At 42.3% G+C, this 22482-nt stretch overlaps 1 protein-coding gene across 3 annotated transcripts in view; it reads left to right on the plus strand.

Moving 5' to 3' along the window:
* LOC139046966 (XK-related protein 7-like) overlaps nt 1–15234 on the plus strand; it is a 61472-nt gene extending 46238 nt beyond the window's left edge. For 2 of the 3 annotated variants that reach the window (XM_070520885.1, XM_070520887.1), the window contains 4 exons: nt 1469–1678; nt 6115–6423; nt 10925–11028; nt 15042–15234. In XM_070520885.1, coding sequence (XP_070376986.1) covers nt 1469–1678; nt 6115–6423; nt 10925–11028; nt 15042–15131 — 713 coding nt within the window. In that variant the 3' untranslated portion in view covers nt 15132–15234. The remainder of the gene's footprint in view (nt 1–1468; nt 1679–6114; nt 6424–10924; nt 11029–15041) is intronic. The other variant, XM_070520886.1, reaches the window with a different exon arrangement.
* Nucleotides 15235–22482: the final 7248 nt, after the last annotated feature.

Here is a 22482-nt window from a genome sequence, read left to right on the forward strand (position 1 = left end):
TAGCCAACTCTTTATGACCGCTTTCTTCATCTTCCATCGACCATATTGAGGTACAAATATTCTCGAGTTCCATGAGATAATTTATTTTCGTCCTTCTTCAGGGCCTCTCGGCAAAAATATTTTTGCATGTGCTCCTCATACTCCGAAAGAGTCTGAACCCATGGTACGCTGTACTGTCTCATTTGTGTTTATACCATGGGCCCATAGTAATAATCGGCCCACCAAACACTGTTTAACTTGGAACCACGAAAAAATATCCGATTTTAAGCGCAGAATAGCATTCGGTATTGTTAGCACAAGCGCCATTGCATCTTCTCGTATTCATAGCACCAACCCATGTTTATTGTAATCCCAAAGTTGTTTCATTATTGATGCATTCCGCGTCGGTTTTGTGTTCAGAATATTTTTATCCATTTTTCGCTTTGATCTCTGCGTCATTCATGTACGCATCAACATATTTATATCGCTCGGCTATGTCAATGGGTTTACTATTGAATTGATGCTACGTCATGATCAGTCTCTCCAGTTAAGACCATTATTCTCGATTTGACCCATAGGCGTTGTATGGCATCACTTAGCCGGCAGCTAAAGCCACGCAGGGTACACAAGTGCGTATTTCATTGCTTTAAGCAGCAAAATAAAACAGGCTTAACTTAAACTTAACAAAATAATGCAAGCATTGGAAACACGATCAGATAGAAGCGGAAGATAAACGCGTAAACGTAAGAAAACGTCAATAAAGATACGCTGAAACATTCACGTACATGAGTGAAACAAGATACGTGTGATCACGAAACAGATCTTTCTGGTTTGTACAACAAGGGCACAAGCTAGTGGCACGTGTTCCCTATAAAGAAAATAACACTAGAAATAAAGGTAGATAGAAAATTGCAGAAAGTGATAAGCCAGTTTTCTTTTAGACGTTGCATTAATGAATATAGCTGAAGCAAAACGTCATAAACTGAATTGAATCAATGATACCCAACGACTTCTATAGATAGATTTTTATTTTTGTAAAAGTGCACTTCTCCGATGTTTGTTTATGTATGCTGCAAAATAGTATCTGTGTGTTTTCAGGCTTTATTTGGTATAAAAACGTTGTGGGCCAAAGCATTGTTTCTGTCTAAGAGATCGCGATGACCATGTACAACATTGTATTGCTCAGACGAAACATATTTCGATGGTACCGCTTTTGTCAACACTGAAAAATAGTTATGCGACCTTCATGCGTTCATGATATCTAAATTGAAACGGTAGACATAAAGCATATTCAATGGTTTTCAACGGAGAACGTGGCGGATGACAGTTTAAATTTTATGTGTTAAAAGTACTCAGTGTTGATTACTTTAACGTGTCTGTGGGAGTGATTACGATACCGAATGCTTAGGGAAAAGTAAGGAAATACACATAAATTTTAGACTGACGTATGTGTCAATAAAGTACAATATAAAAAATTATTGGCATGCAGTTGGCACTACCATTCACTCCCTGATCCTGTTACCATGGTGCATAGCGGCTTACGACATGGACCGGCGACGTCGACATCGAGAATGGCCGCCAATATCGTGGTGCGGTATCATTTTGCACATGGCATGGAGGCTTGGCATAATAACGTCACGCATCGGCGCCATGGTACTGATGGCGGTGGTGGAAGATGTCTGGGCTATCGAATACTTCGGTAAGTGCCCTAACAAGCCCATAGCGAGTACGTATGCAGAAAAATGCCGAGAACGTCGAGCTTCATGCCCCATTTGAATTTCAGTGACCATTTTCGAAGATAACCAAAACAAAGTGTATAAAATACCTAAATCAGTCACTTTCTGTACATGCAGGCTCGACGTTGTAGGCGAACGCTGACAGGAAAAAAAATATCCATTATCCAAACAGTGTAGTATGGGGCTACAGAAGAAACTCAAGTTATCAGTATCACTGAACCTCAGCGGCCTTTACTTCTGCCGTGAAGAAGCTGCACACCACCAGTCAGCGGGGACGAAACACGGAAGAAATCAATATGAAGACAGTACAGTCCAAAAGTAGCCGGAATGTGGACTTTCAAAACCTGCTACAAGAGGTCTGGCAGACATGTAGCGACGCCGGTACATGCGTTTAGTCTGCTTCGAGGAGACGGGGAGGCGGAATGTATAGAAATACCCTAAGCGGTCTGTCAATTGAAATTTTAATACATGATTAGGAAAGGTTAAACCGATAGCCAAAATGCCCGGTGACCAGTCCTATACAATGACTGCGAATGGTGTGCAAACCATTAATAATAGTAAACTCGTTAATAGCTTGTAATAATAGAATAATAGCTCGTCCAACTTCTGGTACTTCCCCCCTTCCTCTCACGATAGTGGTTGCAAGTGCTCATATATGGGTGTGATACTGATCTAATCTTTCTCAAGTTGTTTTCCTTCATTGTACCTTCTCTTAATCTTACTTAGTCATCGCTTTCATTTTTTTCTGATATTTACATACGTTGCATTGCTTTTGTATATCCTTTTCATATGCATATGTATATATTATGCGTGCATATGTAAATATTTATTTATTCTGCCCATCCTGCTTGCGCCCCCATTTCGGCCTGCAGTATTGAGTAAATAAATAAATGAAAACAATTACTATGCGTAAGAACTAATGAACAAACAGTCATTTGTGCAACATGAATTGGAACATAACTGGCAAAAAGAAATTCAAGCAGAAGAGGTGCTCAAATTATATGATAAAGGAAAGCGTAACAAAATAACGTCAAGCCAATTGTGGCAGTTTGGGCATGTTGGTACCACATGGTCTTACGTTTAGCACACCTACCTCATGTTGGGTGTTATCAAAGAGAGAAGAAGACAAGCAAAACAAAGATGACAGGATGGGCGGCGACTTCCAAATGCTTTATTGATGGGAAAGAATCAAACAATCCTTTGAGCAAGAAAGCCGGCGTCTGCAGCAGCAAAAGGCACCTAAATTGCCGTTGGCTGCGACGCCACATCCCGTGCGTGCCTCAATGGAGCAGAGCGGGCGAAAGAGACCACATGTTGTAGCGATGGCGAGCCAGGTGTTGCGTGTAAGTTTAAGGGGCTTTAGTTGCGTGCGGGGAGAGGGCATCGCCATGAAGCTACGCCACTCTCATTCTTGCTCTCCGGAGCCTGTGTTACCCACGGGTTTCTTGTCCGCGCAAGCTCTCTTGCGCTCTAATCAATACAAAAAATGATGTATAAAAAAGTCGCAGTTCAGCCGGAAAGTCGAAGCACTGATTGGGATAGAGAGTTAGCATATAGCTGTACGAAGTACGCATAGTATCTTGATCGGCCGCGCAAACGTGTAAACATTCGCTTAATAATTAAATCAACAGTGGTAGAATGCGCAAGCGTGACTCAGCGAGAACGTAGAAAGAAACAGACCCACGGAGACAGCGCTGTCTTTGTCAGCTTCTTTGTAAGTCCTCGTTCTATCCTGCTTCCACATTCTATCATGGATGCAAACTAAGTAGCCCGTTAAGGTGTTTTAGATAATTTAACCAGCAGGGTGTCGCACGCACAGGTAAACATGAACACACATCGCTACATGACAGCGGAAACTGTCTGTGAAAACGCTGGAATTAGAATGGCGGCAGCAGCCGCGAGCCAATCTATCTCCGTGCATGCGTCGCTTCAACGCGTACGATATGTCGAAAGCACAGCGCATACGAAGCTGCCAGCACTACGCGCACTTTGCAAAGATTGAAGATCGCTTTGAATTTGGGGCACGCGGGGGCGCGCACTTCAGCCATGTCGCAGACCGCTTTCAAGACACACGAGCACCGGCAACGCGTCCCTGCGGCGTCCGCCAAAGGCATCTACTACGGCGTGCGCGATTCGCGTGGCTAACGCCTTAGTAGACGCCGCGGTTCGGCCAACTGCGTAGAGAGCGGGAGGCGAGGAGGGCATTGAGGCACCGTAGCAGCCGCCGGAGAAGAACGCCTCTTCTCCCTCCCTGGTGCAGAACCTCGCGGGGACGGCGATGGCAGAAATCCGCCTGGAGTATCAATATAATTGATAAAAAGAATAACTTCGAAATGAAAAACATTGACGGTAGTCAGTTTCGGATCTACTACCTAACTTCTAGAAACCGATCGTCTTACCCACTGTGCTAAAACAGCGTCTCCGTGTTAGCAGGCCTGTGCACACTGCTTTACGACAGCATGCTACTTGGACCGAAATTTCCATTGCCAAGCTCGGCGTGACGAAAGCGGTGGTGTCAAAATCGCCACGGCTTACGCGGGAGCATTCCCATTAGATTCTATGTCAGTCGGGCAAGGTGGCATGACGTCACGGATCGAAGTGCACCGGCCTTTTTCTATCTAGGAGGCCCTGGCCAAGCGTATCAACGCGCTTGCTGGCCCGCGATGAGTTCATAACCCGAAGCACCGCTCAGCGGTGTTCAGTTGAACCTGAGTGCTTTTGCATGCACAAGTCATAGGAAGTGCTCAGGTGTCCCCTATTCTCTTTCGTGACACCTGCGAATACATTTTGTGACACTTACCTTAAGCTGCACTAAGAACAAAACAACATCAAGAGAACACTTGGTTAAAAATGAAGTGTGACTTTCACTTTACGTCGAAGTGTTTTACAAGTTTAACTTCGAAAGTGACGTGATACAGTAACAGAGGAAAATTCAATTGATCGCTCGCAGTATGCACTTAGGCACACAGGAAGATTGAGATTGCCGGTGCTTGGTGTCGTTGATTATGTTGCGTTTAGCCAAGCGAAAATGAATATCTTACGAGGGAGAAGTCTGTGATTGCTCATCTTGCCCACTGGGCAGGAGATCAAGTAACTCAGTAAGGTGGCAAGTGACAGCACGCATAATCCCTCAAAAATGTGTACAGTTGGCCGTGAATGCAATGGACCACGGCATCTAGCAAAACGTTGAACTTCCGGCCTGTAAAAAGAGGCAGTAAAACAGTACATAATAATATTTTTCCCGTGTGGTACTAGATGCTAGAAATGCAAATTCCAGGCTGCGTTGTGAGCCTGACGATACATTCAGCTTCTCTTTTTTCAGATCCCGCGATCCGTAAAATTTTCTGGTCAACTTCAGAGATTGTGCACGATGGAAAAACAGTATGCTCAATTTACCCCCGTAAGCAGCGGCATATGTGCGCATTAGAATGCAACACCTAGATGGTGGAAAAATCACCTCGAAGATAGGCCCCTAAAAAACCGTTTCATCGCTGCTCATCTTCTCGTGGTGCTTCGTCCGCAATCCGCATGTTCCAAGTGTGAATACCTGTACTAATTGGTTCATAGAGTCTTGTTCGAACACTTGGCCTCTGCGAAAAGTTCTTTCAGAGCCATAATGTCACACACTGTTATGCAACAAACGCCGCTCTGAACACTTGTTTTTCGAACTCCGTCGCAGACCTCCGACGCGGATGCAAGGAAAATGTTCACGCTTCGAAGTTGTCAGATAGGCCGCTCCTGCAACGGGGAGGAGTCAACACGAGCACTTATGCATGCATGTCATTGTTCTCGTATGTACCTACAATTGAGTTCAAAAGTCTGGAGACCACGGTACCAGCAAAAACAATTTTCTCCTAGCACAGCTGTGCTATGTGAAATTGTATTCACCCACGACGCTGGCCAAATATTCGCACGCAGGCGGTGTGGCTGAACATCACTGTTTATGCCATGAAGGACGAAAAATCTCGCAGTACTTCCGGACCTTTACCTTTTGCATTCGACTGTACCTGCTATTATTTCTGATGTTCTTCGTGGATTGCGTTGGAACATTGCTTGGAATAAACTACTCGTAGCCTGTTTGTCATGCTTCACGCAGTGCAATAGCATATTTTCAAAGCAAATAATAATAATAATAATAATAATAATAATAATAATAATAATAATAGTAGTAAAAATATAATAATAGTCTCTGGTTCATTCTCACTGCAGCAGCGTTCTTCATTTTTGTCAGCGCCATGTGCGGCATGGTGACGCCACAGTATTTGGGGAATATAACTTGTCATTTTTCGAAGTCTGCATGAGGACGGACTTCTGCAGAAACACTTGTCAGTGAAATCTTTGCACTTAGTGTGGAAGAAAAAAAAGTTAGACCTAAAGTTTTATCATTTCTTCCGATCAGGTACCCACTTTGTGATCACAACGATGTTCGCCGTCTTGTTGAAAGATCATCTGGTGCAAATGGAAGTCGCACCAAACATGCCGTTCTGGCAGAAGTTGGCGCATGCCATCGCCATGGGTGCGGCCCTCACATTTTCCGTCTTCAACGTAGCCGAATCTTCGTCAACCGGTTGGGTGATCCTCATCTACACATACGCCTCCATGCAAAACGCTGAGGCGCTCCTAAAGTTCTATAGGGAGTGCATTATCGCTGGGAAACCTTACCACAGCACGATTGCGATCAGCATCGTGCTTGGGTCATTCACCATAGGTGAGTACATAAACCTGTCGACGGATGTTCCAGATAACTTTGCAGGCGAGTAGGCCTGGCAGGCGAACTTTATACTGGCGTTCTAATTTAAAGCTCAATTTTGGAGCTAGCACTGCCTTATATTGAGTGAAGTATAGCATCAAGATTGCATTTTACAGCTAAACTGCACATGACTCGAATTCCAGGATTTATTGGTCTCCGTCGACAGACCAGTCGACAAAAACCATTCCCCGAATTGAAGCTTGAAGTGCCTATCTCCATTGTAATTACGCATGCAAGACCACCCCGGTATTTTTTTCGATAAAGAAAAGCACAAAACAACTGGTGAAACCACGGGATAGATGATTAGGCGCCTTTGTACAACGCGAAGCACGTTCGAAGGCACTTCTTGAACCTGCTTCTTGAACCTTTCCTCCTCTTTTTCTGCCTTGCACAGCAAAAGACACTAGCACAACCAAGCATTACTATCGTATAAAAAGCATATTAATTTTTTAGGCGACCTTTCTTTATGAAAAGTGAGGCATGAAATTAATTAACAAACAAGCAAATTTTACAACTTCCTTCATTGAAGTGCGCGTTGAGCTGACTGATAAGACTGTTCTATGCTTATGATGTTTTGTTTTGCTTTCGTCAAACTTTATGAATTAAATTTTTTACACATTGGTGATGTTGAAGTCCTTTTTATCTCGGGAAATTTCAAGTTTTCTTCCTTCTGTTCTCGTTTGTCAAATATGTTAAGGGTCTGAACATTTCTTGCATGTATTTTCTAGGTCAATTTCAAGTATAGTTCCGTGACTCATTCCCACCTTACTAAAACCTCAAATAAAGGTTTTAGTCTGAGTAAGTAAAACAACTTGGAAAATTATTTCGGCTATTGAATATAGAGTGGAGCGCGTGGCTTTTGCACAGTTTGCATCATCTATATTCTAACCCAGACGACGGTTACTAGCGCGGGGGCTGTGACCATCCGAAGGGATCTTTGAATCACATTCGTTCAAAGAACTTGCCATATGATTAAGACACGCCTGGTGTACAGCTTCAGGGCACAACACCTCGCAGCTCACCTTTATCCCCGCCGGGTTAAGTACGCGCCTCCCCTCTAGCCCAGCCGTGCGTTACCGTGCAGTAATTTCGAGGATAACATAAACGTGATAAGCCACCTAGTCGTTGAAACGAGTATTCTCATTATCTCCATCCATCCATTGACCAACCCGCTTCGCTGTTCGCTTTTTATTAAATACTGATCGTTCATTGAAGCGATTGTTTCAGTTAGGAACATTAGAACTGAGCAGCGAGACGTCGCTGTATACAGGGGCCTGTACCTTACTTCTTGTTGTATCACTATTGCGGACGTGGATGGTGAAGCTCTGGTCAGAAAGGCTACGCTGATTACCTTCTCTACTCAGAGTAACTGTATGGCTGACGCACGCAGATTCAGACAATAATATTTCGCAGAATTTGTGTATATAAATATATCAACATACATATACCCCAGTACCAAGCATTGTGAACTTTTTGCAATGTATGGAGATTCCAAACAGGATAGGGATCTGCCCTTCTGAAAGGGTAAGCATTTCCGAGGCCCCCTATCTCTAGACACATTAGTGGTCTGAAACATGTGGCAAGCTTCATGCCTCATGCGATAGACCTCCCTTTTTTGACATCAATCTCATGTAAGTCAGTGGGCATGAGGAGACTGGTGAGCAGTGGCGTAGCAACAGGGGGGTGCCGGGGGCCCTGGGTGCAAGGGGCCAATGAGGGGGGGGGGGGTTCATATGCGTCTGAAGACACCCCTCTTGCCGCCGGCTACACCCAGGGAGGGGGGCGACAGAAGACTTATGGGCCCCGGGTGCAAGACGACCCAGCTACGCCACTTCTGGTGAGTGTTGACGGTCTGTGAGTGCCGTTAATAATTTTGACCTTCACTTTATATGTGAGGTTCATTAACAATAAATGCCCGATGGTGACCAACGTCGTAGTCAGTCTTCTGCAGCTGCGTAGGCATATATGTGGCATCCTTCAAAGGGTTTGAGTACGCTCTATCTTTTACACTTTCTGCTGTTGTGAAATTTTACATGCCTTGAAATATATCTGAATTTCTCTATAGTTTACCTGTGCAACTACACATCCAAACACAACATGTTCTTTCTTCTGCCGCAACCTCCTACGGATGAGAGGTTTTCGTGAAATGCTTCCTTTTCCGCTGTATCATCGCTTTTAACATGCTATATCGGAGACGACCGTACAAGTTTACAGTATTAAGAACAACGACTCAGAATATAGCCACACTTGACATTAGGAACCAACCCCGAATTCACGAAACAAGTTCGAGCTGAACGTCCAACATCAACTTCGTGGGATATCGGTCAGGTCGACCTCTGTGAAGCTTTTTGCCCATCTTCACTTCTGATTTGATAATCAGGATGCTTAGGCAAATCTAGAGTCATTGTGACAATCGTGACGATCGTCGAGCGGAAAGCTTGTTGACGAGACATGTTGCAACGTTCAAGGGAAATACAAAACTCTTCCGTCACCTCGGCGTTGTGGAGAGGAGGGCAAGTGTGCTCTTCGTAAGAGCGCGGATGGAGTGAAGACCAATGGAGAGGGTGTTGGAGCTCCTCCTGTTGGTCGGATGAAGAGGATGTGCGAGTAGGTTTGACAGTCCATTAGTAGAAGTGTAGGAATATCCGAAACTCGAATAAATCACAGGATATTGTGCGGTTTGGTTTAGCCTTTCAATCGAATAGTCGCTATTCGTGAATAAGAATATCTTCCAAATGATTCAGAATCAACTCCGCTCGATCAATCATGAAACAAAAGTTATTCCCCTCTGGATTCGGTTCACTTCTGCCACTATTCGATTCATTCCGTGTCTGAAAATTTGGAGGACCCTTAGCCTTTAAGCTTAGCTTTTAAGAGTAGCACGCGATAGCATTCAAGGGTCTCCGACTGCTTCTCGCGCTTCCCGGCAACTGCAGGATATGCAACCTCAATCTCTGCCGGGAAGCGCTGGCGGCGAACGCCGTGCACGAAGGCGAGCTTTCTCTTTTTTTTTTCTTTCTCTTACATCACGCCTTACATGGACTCCGCCGCCGCTGCCGTGGATGCACGGAAGCGAGTGCCATCTGGTGGCGCTGCAAGTAACCGAGCGTCCCGCGCTACATTTTGATTGGTAGAAATGCCGCTCGCGCAAAGCTGTGATTGGTACTTTTTTTTTGCTCACGGGTAACGCAGTGTCAAAGCCGTATTTTCTGCGTAGCGGGGCTCTTAAAGCTTCCCCTTTAAAAATACTCCTGCAAAGCTATGGCGACCTGTCTTCGCGGCCTGTGGCAGAACCCGCGAGGCCAGTTTTTGTGTCAACTTTTTGTGTAGTTGTGTCGGCGATACATCTATTGTATTATATTCCGCAGAAATGTGCTTTAGCCAATGTATGTTATCATGACCATGTTGTTCTGTCACACCTTGGCTACCAGCGCATGAGCGGAAGTTGTGTTTTCTTCTATACGTTTTTCTTTCAGGCTGTCATTAAACAGGTGGTAGTTTGGCGCTTCACTGTCTTCCCGTCTTCTGTACCTTTTCAAGAAGTGTATTTTGCGCCACTAAGTATACCTAAGAAATGTAAGCGCCAACTTGCCCAAGAAGAAGTCCTTTTGGACGCCAACTAACTTTCCTAAGTGCGTCCTGCACTGACCCGCACGTCTACCCTTGCCTATGACAGGGGAATTCCAATTTTAACACAACGTTGCCTCCAATATGCTAGAAACCTATATTCACGTATGGAAAGGAAATGACTAATATGTTATAAGGAGGACTCTATGATTATGAACTGCGGGGACGCTAACAGTCATTAGTCCATGAAATGGCAAGAACCTATATTCAGATAGAGTGGGAACTGTTTCAAAGGTTTCTCTATTACCGCTAAAGAAAGAACGCGATTGTGTTTTAAATTCAGAAGCGGTACTTAAACTATAATGACCTAACTGTAACTGGCCGTGGTGAGCAGGCAACTGAAATATCCCGTTGGCTCACTCCCGCCAGTAGACAAATTCATAAGTTCTACGACACAAATTTTTTCTCGTCGCAAGCAACCTATGACGTTCATTATCAATAAGAAGACATTAGGTGCTGTGAATGAAGGAATACCTCTCAGTATATTGTTACGCATGAAGAAAACGAAGACCAGTGAACGTGCTTGCGGTCCCGAGTGGAGGAAGGAAGAAGAGGACGACGCTCAGTGGATAAACCAGCTGACCGCTCTTGCGCTCACCTTCGCGACTTAAAGTAAACGGTCCCCTTCATCCGTAAGGGTTACAAACGGTCTCCTTCTTCCTTTCGTTTCTTTTTTCGTTTTGTTTTATGGTTTGATGTTCCGCCTCAAATATCGGAAAATATGCGCTTGACATAAATGTCGAAAGAACAGTATTTGTATGGATATGAAGTTTGGCTTCCTGCAGTATCGATGAATCCGTATTTATTACGACGCTTCTTTCCACGGTGGCAGGGTGTCTCGCCAAGGCCTTGTACTACTGCATGTACAATCCGCTCTGCACAGTACGCCAGTTCCTTCAAAGATTTTCGCTGAAAATAATAGCAGCACCATCGCAGGTAAGCCAGCCTGTACTAAAGTGTTCAATCCCCTTTCACAGTATGGAAGGCAGTCTTGGTTACCTAGCAAGAATGTTGCTAAATTTAATGAGCGTTAGTCACCTTAACAACCTTCTACTATTTAAGTCTTAGTGACTTTTTATCGATGCATCTAGCCAACGAACTACCTTCGAAAATTTTCCTCAGGGGACATTGGCTATGTTTATTGCGTAGAGACCACCAAATTCTCGGAGAAATAAGCACCCACCATAGATTTCTGCGTCTAAACACACAATCATTAGCGAGCCGACTGGGTGCATCAAAGCTGTTGTTTTAGGCAAACCAAAGTAATGAAAGTTGAAACCGTTTTATAAAATCGGAGGTCGCTTTTTGTTTTCACAACCCAACTGCTCAATCTCCACCGCGAGATGTAATTGAAAGGTTTAGTCTGAAATGGAATAATGAAGAGGAACATATAAAAGAAATGAAACGTAAAACAGACAAGGTTCCCCCGTCAAGTGGTCATTATCAATTTCTGAGTTTTCGCTGAACATGGATTGTTTTCGGCAGCCACCCTACGACTCTGACAAAACAGAAAGGAACCATAAGCTGCCAGCAAGAAGTAATCCCGGCATATATTTATTTCTAGCAAAAAAAGTAGACATCGAAAACCTTCTTGTGAACTCTAAATTATAAGACGTTCTGCACTTTAGTCACAAAACCGGATTCAAGTCGTAAATCGTTTGTTTAGTGCAGAAAAATGTAAGCTTCAACTTTCGTACCTACTGCGTACTGCACTTTATCTTATGTGTTTCAATGGATGCATACTTTAGGCCTTATATGCATCAGCTTAGTTTTCTTTAGTTTGAAATATTATTTGCTTGTGTAACATAGCGTTGTATGGTGCTTTTATATCTACCTCTCAATTGAATATTTACCTTCCTCAAAAATTGCAACACCCGCGCTGCTATTAAAAAGGCGTGCTAAATTACTAATAATCGGACTTTCTGACATTTGAATTTTGCAAAATTTAGGAGGAAGCTTTAGTTTGGGAACTAAATCAAGTTCCTCGGCAATGATTACACCGAATTTCATGAGATTTGTAACACTTAAAAGAGAAAGTTATAATCCAGTCACACCAACACGGGTAATCTTAATTGTGGCAGATTTTAATAAACATTGTTGAATATAGCTAAACTTCGAGAAATGAAACTATCAAGTTTGCAACTCCGCAACGAAAAAGGTCTAAAAGTTCTGCAAAATCTTTTAAGCAGCGCATTCAAAGCGGACAAAAGTTGTATAACATACAGCCCTGTGAAATATAATACTAATTCATCAGTATGAACAAGATTAGAACAAAGTGAAAGCCGCAAAAGGGGCGATGGGCTCTGGCATCTGCCTTGTTCTCTTTTTTGCTCATCGCCTTAAATTGCTATGTGCCGCCTTTTCCGTGCTTTCTCTCGTAAATATTTTAACGAATCTACATAAACTGCAACTTGCTATAACAAATTTATCTGCCTTGTATGTTATAACGGATGCAGGTTACAGAACTGCGGTATGTGATTTTTGTGCAGAGTCACAGATTTGTAAAATTAGTGCTTTTATTTTTTTTCACAGAAACAGTTACCAATTTCAGGCAATTATTGACAAAAAATTCAAGCCGTAAATCAAGATTACGCAGCTTACACTCACTAAAGTAAACTTTCTCTCTCAAATGCAACATACTTGAATTAAATCACTTGAGGGGTTAGCTTACAAAAGCATTTCTGCCTTTTGCATACATTTTAACAGGTAGCACTGGAATTTGCCCCGAGCTGAGGCTTCTCGTAAGCCAAGCAGTAATAAGGCCATGTCTGCTTAACAGAAATCATGTGACCCCATTAGTGCTCGACCTGCATTTTGCAATTGTAGCATGTCCACAGAAGTGAATATTTGTGTAGTTAATTTGTGAATGTTCATTATTATTTACCTGACAGACATTGGAATTCGCCATGCGAGTACTGTTTGCATTTTCAGGCAATTCATATGAACGCAGCATGCAGTTCTGTGCAGTTTGAAAAGAATGCTATCTGGAATGAAGAAAACCATAACTCCTTATATATCGCCAAGGGTATAACGGTACCAAGAATAGTTGTTTATGAGCCTCCTGTTAGGCGTGTTGGTACGTGGTGATCGTGCATTGCACATGGTACGACGTGGTCCATAGTACACCGCACATGTTCCTTTGTCACTGCGCTCCTTATGGGTTTTATCAGTTTTCTTCCTCTTTGCTGACACTTCACTATTTGAATAAACGTTACCTGCCCCTGAGCCATTCTTCTGCTGAACTTGAAGGACAGTGTTGTTTGGCCACTACGGGGATATACTTATTATAGCCAACTAAACCTTGGCCGTTTGCCCTTTTCTTCTACTGCACCCAAACGCAATGTAGCAATCTCACTTTACAATGTGCATATCTCATGTCATCAACCAAACAAATTTGCCTTTGTATGCTGCACGTTATCTCACTTACCGCACAGGCCACACTTGAGGCGTATGGTAGAAACACGGCTAAATACGAAAGATATGTGGTATTGCAGCCTGAACATAGCACGTCGCAGCAGTGAGTTGCCTGCAACTATTGCTTTCCTTTCAATGCTGCTCGCCGCATTACCGCCTGGAAGAAATATCATGCCCTCCTCGATTATTTCCAACAGAAAAAGAATAATCATCTCATTACGACCATAAAAAATAAACCTTTATTTGTATCGATCACATCTGTAAGTGTATAGTGAGGTATGTGTCAGAAAGCTATTGTTTCTGTGATAAGCATGTCTGTTCTCGACAAATTGTGCTACAAAAAACTTGGCAATACGCCATTTTTCGGTGTGACGTCGGTAAATAAATGAACGGCACGTCCATTCTTCGCATTTCGCAGCGAAATGGGTACATAAAATGGAGAGAGAGAGAGAAAGGACAGGAAAGGCAGGGAGGACAACCAGACGAGCATCCGGTTTGGTACCCTACAACGGCGGTGGTGGAAAGGGGAATAGAAAGAGGAAACAATAAAAATAAAATGTAGATGTGTAGAGTAACCCACACAGGGCGAATAGACTTACTTTGCATCCCTTGTGGATGTAATCTGGTTTCGTTATGCGTGAGCGAAATTAACAGCAAATATCGCATTGGACAAGGCACGCAACAAGACTGTTGGCTGGGTATGCACTGAAACAGATAACGCAGATTTGTGCACCCTTTTTAGAACATTGATATGGGACAGATATGATACGTATTAGTTTAGTGGTTACGTAGAGTTCATTCAACGTCACTGAGGCTTTTGCCAGATTATCCTGTAGATATTGTTCTATTTCATAGCGGTGTGTAATACAGTGAACTTGCTTGCCCCAAATTTCTGAATAGGTGCAGCTTGTTGAGCTATCATATTGTCAGAATGTAAGTTTGGATTTCTGATTAGTTATGTAGCTGCAAGCGTGATGCATCGCATTGTTTTTTTTTTAATTTTGGTACTATCTACAATTTCTAAACAAATATATGGCCTAAATCCATATTTCCTTCGCTACACTTCGTACACTTCTTACATGTAAACTTTCGGATTTGAAATGCAACATACCTTATCAGATCGGCGCATTGTATGCACGCTTGTCAATATTATTTTATTGTTCCCATGAATTTAAAGAAGAGCTTAATTCTATTACAAGCATCCTCTTAAACGTGACTGGCATTTTGCCAGTGAGGCAAAGGTGCCAGCACTATTTACCACTTGCGAAAGTATGTTCCAAACTCAGAATCTGCTCAGCGCTGTATCATGAATACACTATCAGCGACTTAAGAAAATGCCATCAAGACATCCCTTCTCATGTATTGGGCATGGTAGAGTGCTATGGTTATTTCTTGGTGCAATTGTGGACGTGCACAGCGGCGCACTCGAAACACAAAATTAACTCGAATTAACAAAATGGCGCACGTTATACCACGGACTGCGCGGGGAAGCGAAGTACTGCATCTGACAAAAAAAAATATTCTCTTTACCGCAGGGCGGAAACCTCCTCGAAAGCGTTGAAATCTCAAACTACAAGTATCATAGCCTAAGCGAGGAAAGCACCCTGGTCAGTCCATGGCTCTGACAAGAAGACGTTCCAGACGGCGGCAACACAAAATCGATAGCGTCCACTAGAGACATATGTGTTGCACAATGAAGTAACTTATGATTAAATTTTTATTTGTGAATTTGTGTTCGTGTGTTTGTGTATTTATTGCTTGCACGTATTGTACATACTTTAATTTTTCAGCCTTACCTGAGGAACTTGCTCTCACAAGACATTAGATTTGAGAATTAGTGTATAGGCGAATATATGTCTGCGGTTTGGGGCAATCGTATTCCACACATCTATAGTTGACGCACACGTGGCGTATGTATTCAAGAGCTTGTATACCTCTTCAAATGCTACTTTTATATTATAAAGAGAAGCATTCACCACTGGTAAAATTTTCGATAAATCATGAATCATGAACGTCTAGATCTTTCAACTCCACGCCTGTATAAAATCTAGAAGGAATGGTGGACTTAAAACTTCGATCTCGTTTCAGTAGGCACTTAATGAAGTATTCGGCAAACTCATATTAGTAGCACACACCGACGACATGCCACATCAGATATTTCACCGGCTCATGATAAAAACAGGAAGTAAAAGCTTAGCGTTCGTGGCTAGGCTAGCTCAATGTATTGCCCCAGATACCACTGACGTCGCAGAAGGTGGTAGTAGGAACCGACTCAGTATATTAGTAATTCCTTTGATGATTTTAAGACCAAGCTAGAGAGTGCCTGCGCGGATCTCAAGAATCTGAAAGACGACAGTGAGCAGCTTAAAAAAGCAAACCTGCACCTTAAGTAGGAACTTGCCGCCACAAAGAAGGACGTGATTGATTTGAAGCAATACAGCAGAGCAACAAATTTGGAAAAAGGGTCTTCCTTTCACTGTTGATGAGAACCTCGAAAATACCGTGCAGGTACTTGGAGCTAAACTTGGTACGGAAGTCTCCGCATCAGACATTGATGTAGTTCATCGTGTATCAACTAAAGATAAAACAACATCCAACATTGTTGTCCGATTTACATCTCGCAAAGTCAGAGACAACTTCCTCCAACTCGCAAAAGGAAGAAACTTTCCACATTAAACTTGCAATTCGAAGTAGACAATCCTATTTACATAAATGAACATTTATGTCCGGAATTGAAGATCTTGCTCGGCAAGACCATTCAGAAAACGGAAGAAAAACAGTGGAAATGTTCCTAGGTTTCCAATGGAAAAATTCTTGTCCATAAAATTGAAACCTCGTTAGTCATTCACATCACTTGTGAGGAAGACTCGAATGTAATTGCATGATTTTGTGGCCTCTGCAGTAGGTAAGCCATTTCCAGAAATGGGTAATGTGTCGCGTCTGAACGCGGCCTTTTCAGCTGCGCATAATCTGAAGATACTACACTGCATTATTAGAAGCTTAACTAAAAATATTGACTCTGCTGGTTTTATTAAAGTCCCATTCCTTTGAGTAGGATATAAATGCGTTGTCAGAGACGTGGTTGAAACCTGATGAATTCTTTAATATTCCAAATTTTAATTCAGTTTATCTCTCGCGACCAACAAAGACGCGTGGCGAAGGAGTTGCTTTGTACGTACATAAGAATATTCCTTTCAAGCATTGTCCTAAACTGACATGTCAGGTTCCCGATGCATATGATTTCTTATTCCTTGTGCTCAGTTGCAAGTTAACTGTAGGTGTTTTATACCGTTCCCCAAGTTCGCACATTAGTCTTTTTCTGGATGCCTATGAACCGGCTCTAGAATATCTCGCTTCTATGAATAATCCTGCAATAATATGTGGAGATATTAATATCGACACTCTTAATGACAATGCAGCACCACACGTGAACCTGATTGAGTCTTACGGGTTCCTTAGTCAAATAACACAACCAACTTGAGTCACCCCCTCCACAGCGACGCTCATCGACCATATCCTATGCAATTTCGAAACCTCACTGTCCTTCTCTGGAATAATTGATGCTGATATTTCTGACCATTTTCCGGTGTTTTTCCTAGCATCGTGTTCTCCTCTCAAAAAAGAAATGAAGAAACGCGTGAAAACAACTATTGATCACAGCCTGTTAAGTTCCCGTATACGCACTCTAGTGATCAATGTTGAGAACAGTAAGAATATTAACAAAGAATTCGGCCACCTTTTAAATGTTATCTCATCTTGCTTTACAGAAACAATTGTTAATGCAAAATCCTATTATTCTGACCCAATATGTCCTTGGGTAACGACTGAGGTCTTAGCTGCAATACAAACTAAAGATAAATGGTACAGAAAGCACAAGCAGTTCAAAGCTAATGAATACTATCGTATACAATATAAAATACATAGAAATAAAGCTCTGGCCTTACTTAGAAAATCCAAAAAGAAGTATCATACAACTCTTATAGAAAGCAACCAACATGTCCCACGTAAAATGTGGAAAATAGTAAACTCGGTCATTACACTTCGAGATAAGAATCATATATTGCCAGAAATTATCCCACCTAATAGAACCACAGAAAGCCTTGCGGAAGACTTCAATCAATACTTTTGTAATATAGGTCCAACTCTTGCGAAACCACTAAGCATGCATGAAGCCCCCGAGCTCCTAGCTCCTGTACTTATTTTGTTTTTGATGACATTACTCAGGATGAAATCATTTCTACCGCTAAAACAATGACTGGAGGAAGAACACCAGGTAAAGATAAGATGCCCTTACTCGTCATTAAACAGCACATCGAGGAACTAAGGGGGCATTTAGAAAAATTATTTAATACATCCCTCTACGTGACCACATATCCAGACGCATTTAAAGTAGCGCAAGTCACACCAATATACATGTCCGGTAGTAAGGATGACATCCAGAACTACCGACCAATATCAATACTTAGTGCCCTTAACACAGTATTTGAGAAGTTATTGATGAAACGTTTTACCCATTTTCTAGATAAATATAACGTCCTAGTAGATAACCAGCACGATTTTAGGAAAAACAGATCTACTTCCACGGCTGTACAATGTTTAAGTGAATTTATTAACAAAGCATTAAATAACAAAGAGTATGTAGTTGGCATTTTTGTTGACATTAAAAAAGCGTTTGACACTGTGAACTATGATATACTACTATCAAAACTACATCGGTATGGATTCAGAGGTCAAGCGAAGCAGTTTTTCGAAAGCTATCTTTCTGGTCACAAGCAATGTGTTAACATCGATAAATCCGTATCAAGCGTTCACTCCATCCTTTGTGCCGTGCCTCAGGGCTCGGTTTTGGGACCATTACTATTTTCCTTGTACATAAATGATCTGCCAGATGCTTTGAATTAGGCCCAAACTATTATGTATGCTGATGACACAGCCCTTCTCTTCTCTAGTCATGACCCTAATATGCTCGAAAGGCACGCTAATAGTGATCTTTCTCAGATGTGCCAGTGGTTTTTACAAAATAAATTAACAATACACACCTCAAAGACTAAATACATTGTGTTCTCTAGTCCATATATAAATTCATATAGCCTAAATGAGTTACGAATAGGCGCAAACCCCCTCGAACGAGTCGATCAACAGGTATATCTGGGTATAGCTCTAGATTCAGCTTTAAATTTTAATCCTCACAATTCGAGTAAGCAGCAAATTGAGACGGGCTTGCTTTATCCTAATAAAAGCTAGAAAGTTCTTCCCGGTTCGCACATTAAAAAGTTTGTATTATTGCCTTTTTCAAAACAATATGACTTACTGCGTGGAGTCCTGGGGACTTACGCATAACACGTACTTAAATCAAATAGTAATTTTACAAAAAAGAGCACTTCGAATAATAATCATCATCATCATCAGCCTAGTTACGCCCACTGCAGGGAAAAGGCCTCTCCCATACTTCTCCAACTACCCCGGTCATGTACTAATTGTGGCCATGTTGTCCTTGCAAACGTCTTAATGTCATCCGCCCACCTAACTTTCTGCCGCCCCCTCCTACGCTTCCCTTCCTTTGGAATCCAGTCCGTAACCCTTAATGACCATCGGTTATCTCCCCTCCTCATTACATGTCCGGCCCATGTCCATTTTTTTTCTTGATTTCAACTAAGATGTCGTTTACCCGCGTTCGTTGCCTCACCCAATCTGCTCTTTTCTTATCCCTTAACGTTACACCGATCATTCTTCTTTCCATAGCTCGTTGCGTCGTCCTCAATTTCAGCAGAACCCTTTTCGTAAGCCTCCAGGTTTCTGCCCCATATGTGAGTACTGGTAACACACAGCTGTTATACACTTTCCTTTTGAGGGATAGTGGCAACCTGCTGTTCATGATTTGAGAATGCCTGCCAAACGCACCCCAGCCCATTCTTATTCTTCTGGTTATTTCAGTCTCATGATCCGGATCCGTGGTCACTACCTGCCCTAAGAAGATGTATTCCCTTACCACTTCCAGTGCCTCGCTACCTATCGTAAACTGCTGTTCTCTTCCGAAACTGTTAAACATTACTTTAGTTTTCTGCAGATTAATTTTCAGACCCACCCATCTGCTTTGCCTCTCCAGGTCGGTGAGCATGCATTGCAATTGGTCTCCTGAGTTACTAAGCAAGGCAATATCATCAGCGAATCGCAAGTTGCTAAGGTATTCTCCATCAACTTTTATCCCCCATTCTTCCCACTCCAGGTCTCTGAATACCTCCTGTAAACATGCGGTGAATAGCGTTGGAGAGATCGTATCTCCCTGTCTGACGCCTAATAACACATAGTAAACACACAGATAGATCCGCTCCGCTCTTTCGTCACTTAGACATTACACATTTTTTTTTTGCTATGCGGGATTTCAAACTAGCTTGTGTGGTTATACATATACTAAACCATAACATCCCACTATCATCATCTGTTTTTGTATATCCATCTCGTCCAAATAGAAATTTTTTTCAGTTGTCGTTTTAACCTTCCAGCTGTTATTAATGTGTACGGTAAAAGAACTATCGCCTATGCCACGGCTAAAATTTGGAACCAACTGCCTGCTAACTTAAAGGAGTACAATTCTCAATCGCCGATATAAAAACGTTTTTACGAAGCCAGCAATATTCGACTCCTCTATAAGTCTGTGGTTTTTCTTTGATGCATTCTTCCTTTTATTTTTTTTATTTTTTTTCCTTGTATTTTTGTTGTCCTCCGAACTATTGTATAATTTCTTGAGCATTTCGCCTGTCTTTATGTACAACTGTAGTATAACTGCTGTTACATGAATGCTGTGTAAAATACTGAGTTGTCTCGCTATAATCATTTTTTCGCACTTCCTGCATGGGCCCAAGTCTAGCCGAGAAGGCTAAGGGCCCAGATGATTCACATGTATTTCTTATTAGTCGTTTGAATAAACTGATTTTTTGAATTTTGAACTTTTGAATATCTGGATAAGACAGTACATACTTCATTATTGCCTCGAACGATTTCAACACAACCAAAAATAAGGGGTCGAGAATTACACTTCGTAACCTTTCTATGGAGTCTGCGCTCAAAATTATCTTGCTAATGAGTAGAGCACAGGCGTTAAGGCGTTGCGTGCAACATTATGTCCCTATACGTATACATAGTGACCTTCTGTCATGTTTGCTTCTCTCAACGGTATGAAAGGTTTTCCTGAACCTTCCTCGGCCTTACGAGATTACTCGGAAATAATTCACAACTCTCAACGATATGCTCCGAGTGGTTAGTCTCAGCCGATTAAACAACATAATTTTCTCGAAAGCGAAGTCCCAGGGACCTCGTCCGAAAAGTGGTAGCAGCACAAGGCCACCAAACGCTAAAGCATGTCGTCAAAGCAAGTGGACTAGACGAGCACTTGTGACTATACACGCGAGTGAACATTCCATTGCCGATGGGCGCACACTGACTACCCCCCTTCCCCACACTTGCTTTTGTTTCCTTCCTTATTCCTCTCCCCGTTTCCCCTTCCCCACAATATAGGGCAGCCGAGTATTATTGATCTCCCGGCATTTCCCCTTATAGCGCTCTCCGAAGGCTCGCTGTCGGTCTCTTTACATATATATCGATATATATTTCGTGAGAAAAAGGCGGCCCACGGATGGAAACTGTTCGGTAAATGAACCAACGATAATCTCGAAGTTCTGCATCTTATCTTTTTAAATACGCTTCGCCCATTAAACAATGAAGTTACTGTCTCTCTCTCTCTCTCTCTCTCTCTCTATATATATATATATATATATATATATATATATATATATATATATATATATATATGTGTGTGTGTGTGTGTGTGTGTGTGTGTGTGTGTGTGTGTGTGTGTGTGTGTGTGTGTGCCTGCCAAGTTGCTCCCGCACACATCTCTTCTGATTGCCTATAACACATAAAGGTAGCAACATTTCCATTCCTTCTGCCGATTCATCATCCTACATTGCTGCGCAATCGCATAGCATTCAAAGTGTAGTTCGCAGGCGTTTTCTACTCATTGGTGTCGAAAAAATAGTGTCAGGAAGAGTAGTATTATTTATGTATGAAGAGTAGTATTTATTTATTAAAATGCTTGCCTACAGCGCAGTTAGCAAAGCAGTGATATATATGCTATTGTAGCTGCACCACTATCACCTCCAAAGCAGGCTAAAAGGATGGGCTCACGTGTAGATAACATAAGTGTAAAACACGCAAAGCCGCTCGACCTGAGCTGCCCCAGTATCTGCTCCTCCTGGGATCGCGCTGCAACATGACTGGCCGGTCTAAATAAACCGTGGCTTCGGCGGCTATGAGTCGCCTCCCTAAATACCACGTAAACCAGGCTTCAAGTTCAAGTTGAATGTTTTCGATAATTTCTTCTGGCCCTGTATTGCATAATACACGCTGCTGTCCGCGTCGGTGAACATGGACTCTAAATTAGCAAAACTGTTTTATATATTTTGCCATATCTCCGTGTCCTAGCAGAAAAATTCACAGAGAAACTCATCTGGGAATTTCCCGTGCATGCGTAAGCATTGTGCCATTTCTTCATCTCCCTGCAGCAAGATGTCATTATTAATCTGATGAAACGTGTGGAGTCTCACACCGTAACATAACGGCACATAATGCAGTTTCAAAATCGTAGCCAGTGAGTTTGAAAGACATATTCACTTTGAAATAATTTCCAGGATGACACCAGTTTCATGATTTTTTCTTAAATAGGGGGTGAAATGCATGGGAATTCCAGTTACTTTTGTGCTTCAATGCATAGCATTCAATGCATAGCATTGCGTTTTGTTTAAAAGAAATATCTGGAATAACAGTGCAATTTTACGGCCAGTTTGATGGCACGTGTCTCATCACTGATGTAATTCTGAAAATTCATTCTAAGTGCATATGCCTTGTAAATTAACGGCTACAATGCGCAAAAATGAATTAGGAATTCACTCTTGTGAGTTAGCTGAATATGTGTCTTGA

This window comes from Dermacentor albipictus, chromosome 6 (assembly GCF_038994185.2).
Source record: "Dermacentor albipictus isolate Rhodes 1998 colony chromosome 6, USDA_Dalb.pri_finalv2, whole genome shotgun sequence".
Classification (NCBI taxonomy): Eukaryota; Metazoa; Arthropoda; class Arachnida; order Ixodida; family Ixodidae; genus Dermacentor; species Dermacentor albipictus.